The sequence below is a fragment of the Buceros rhinoceros genome, unplaced genomic scaffold (genome assembly GCF_000710305.1).
Source record: "Buceros rhinoceros silvestris isolate BGI_N320 unplaced genomic scaffold, ASM71030v1 scaffold19812, whole genome shotgun sequence".
NCBI lineage: Eukaryota > Metazoa > Chordata > Aves > Bucerotiformes > Bucerotidae > Buceros > Buceros rhinoceros.
The window spans coordinates 555-1,342 of record NW_010400900.1 but is presented as its reverse complement, the minus strand read 5'-3'; the positions used below and the strand labels follow the sequence as shown (position 1 = coordinate 1,342).

General features: G+C 62.8%; 1 protein-coding gene across 3 annotated transcripts in view; it reads left to right on the top strand.

The window, feature by feature from the left end:
* Positions 1-771, top strand: part of LOC104489878 (actin, cytoplasmic type 5) — a 1,503-nt gene extending 732 nt beyond the window's left edge. For all 3 annotated transcript variants that reach the window (XM_010132086.1, XM_010132085.1, XM_010132087.1), the window contains 2 exons: positions 1-169; positions 370-771. The exon at positions 1-169 ends at the window's left edge or, in 1 of these variants, runs on beyond it. In XM_010132086.1, coding sequence (XP_010130388.1) covers positions 1-169; positions 370-759 — 559 coding nt within the window. In that variant the 3' untranslated portion in view covers positions 760-771. The remainder of the gene's footprint in view (positions 170-369) is intronic.
* Positions 772-788: the final 17 nt, after the last annotated feature.

Here is a 788-nt window from a genome sequence, read left to right as displayed (position 1 = left end):
GAAGATCCTCACGGAGCGGGGCTACAGCTTCACCACCACGGCCGAGAGGGAGATCGTGCGGGACATCAAGGAGAAGCTCTGCTACGTTGCTCTGGACTTTGAGCAGGAGATGGCCACGGCTGCCTCCTCCTCCTCCCTGGAGAAGAGCTACGAGCTGCCGGACGGGCAGGTGATCACCATTGGGAACGAGCGGTTCCGCTGCCCGGAGTCCATCTTCCAGCCCTCCTTCCTGGGCATGGAGTCCTGCGGCATCCACGAGACCACCTTCAACTCCATCATGAAGTGCGACGTGGACATCCGCAAGGACCTGTACGCCAACACCGTGCTCTCCGGCGGCACCACCATGTACCCTGGCATCCGGACGGGCAGGTGATCACCATTGGGAACGAGCGGTTCCGCTGCCCGGAGTCCATCTTCCAGCCCTCCTTCCTGGGCATGGAGTCCTGCGGCATCCACGAGACCACCTTCAACTCCATCATGAAGTGCGACGTGGACATCCGCAAGGACCTGTACGCCAACACCGTGCTCTCCGGCGGCACCACCATGTACCCTGGCATCGCCGACCGCATGCAGAAGGAGATCACGGCCCTGGCGCCCAGCACCATGAAGATCAAGATCATCGCCCCGCCGGAGCGCAAGTACTCAGTGTGGATCGGTGGCTCCATCCTGGCGTCACTCCCCACCTTCCAGCAGATGTGGATCAGCAAGCAGGAGTATGATGAGTCCGGCACCTCCATCGTCCACCGCAAGTGCTTCTAGCGGGGCCGCTGGGCGCAGGCCGCCGGCTG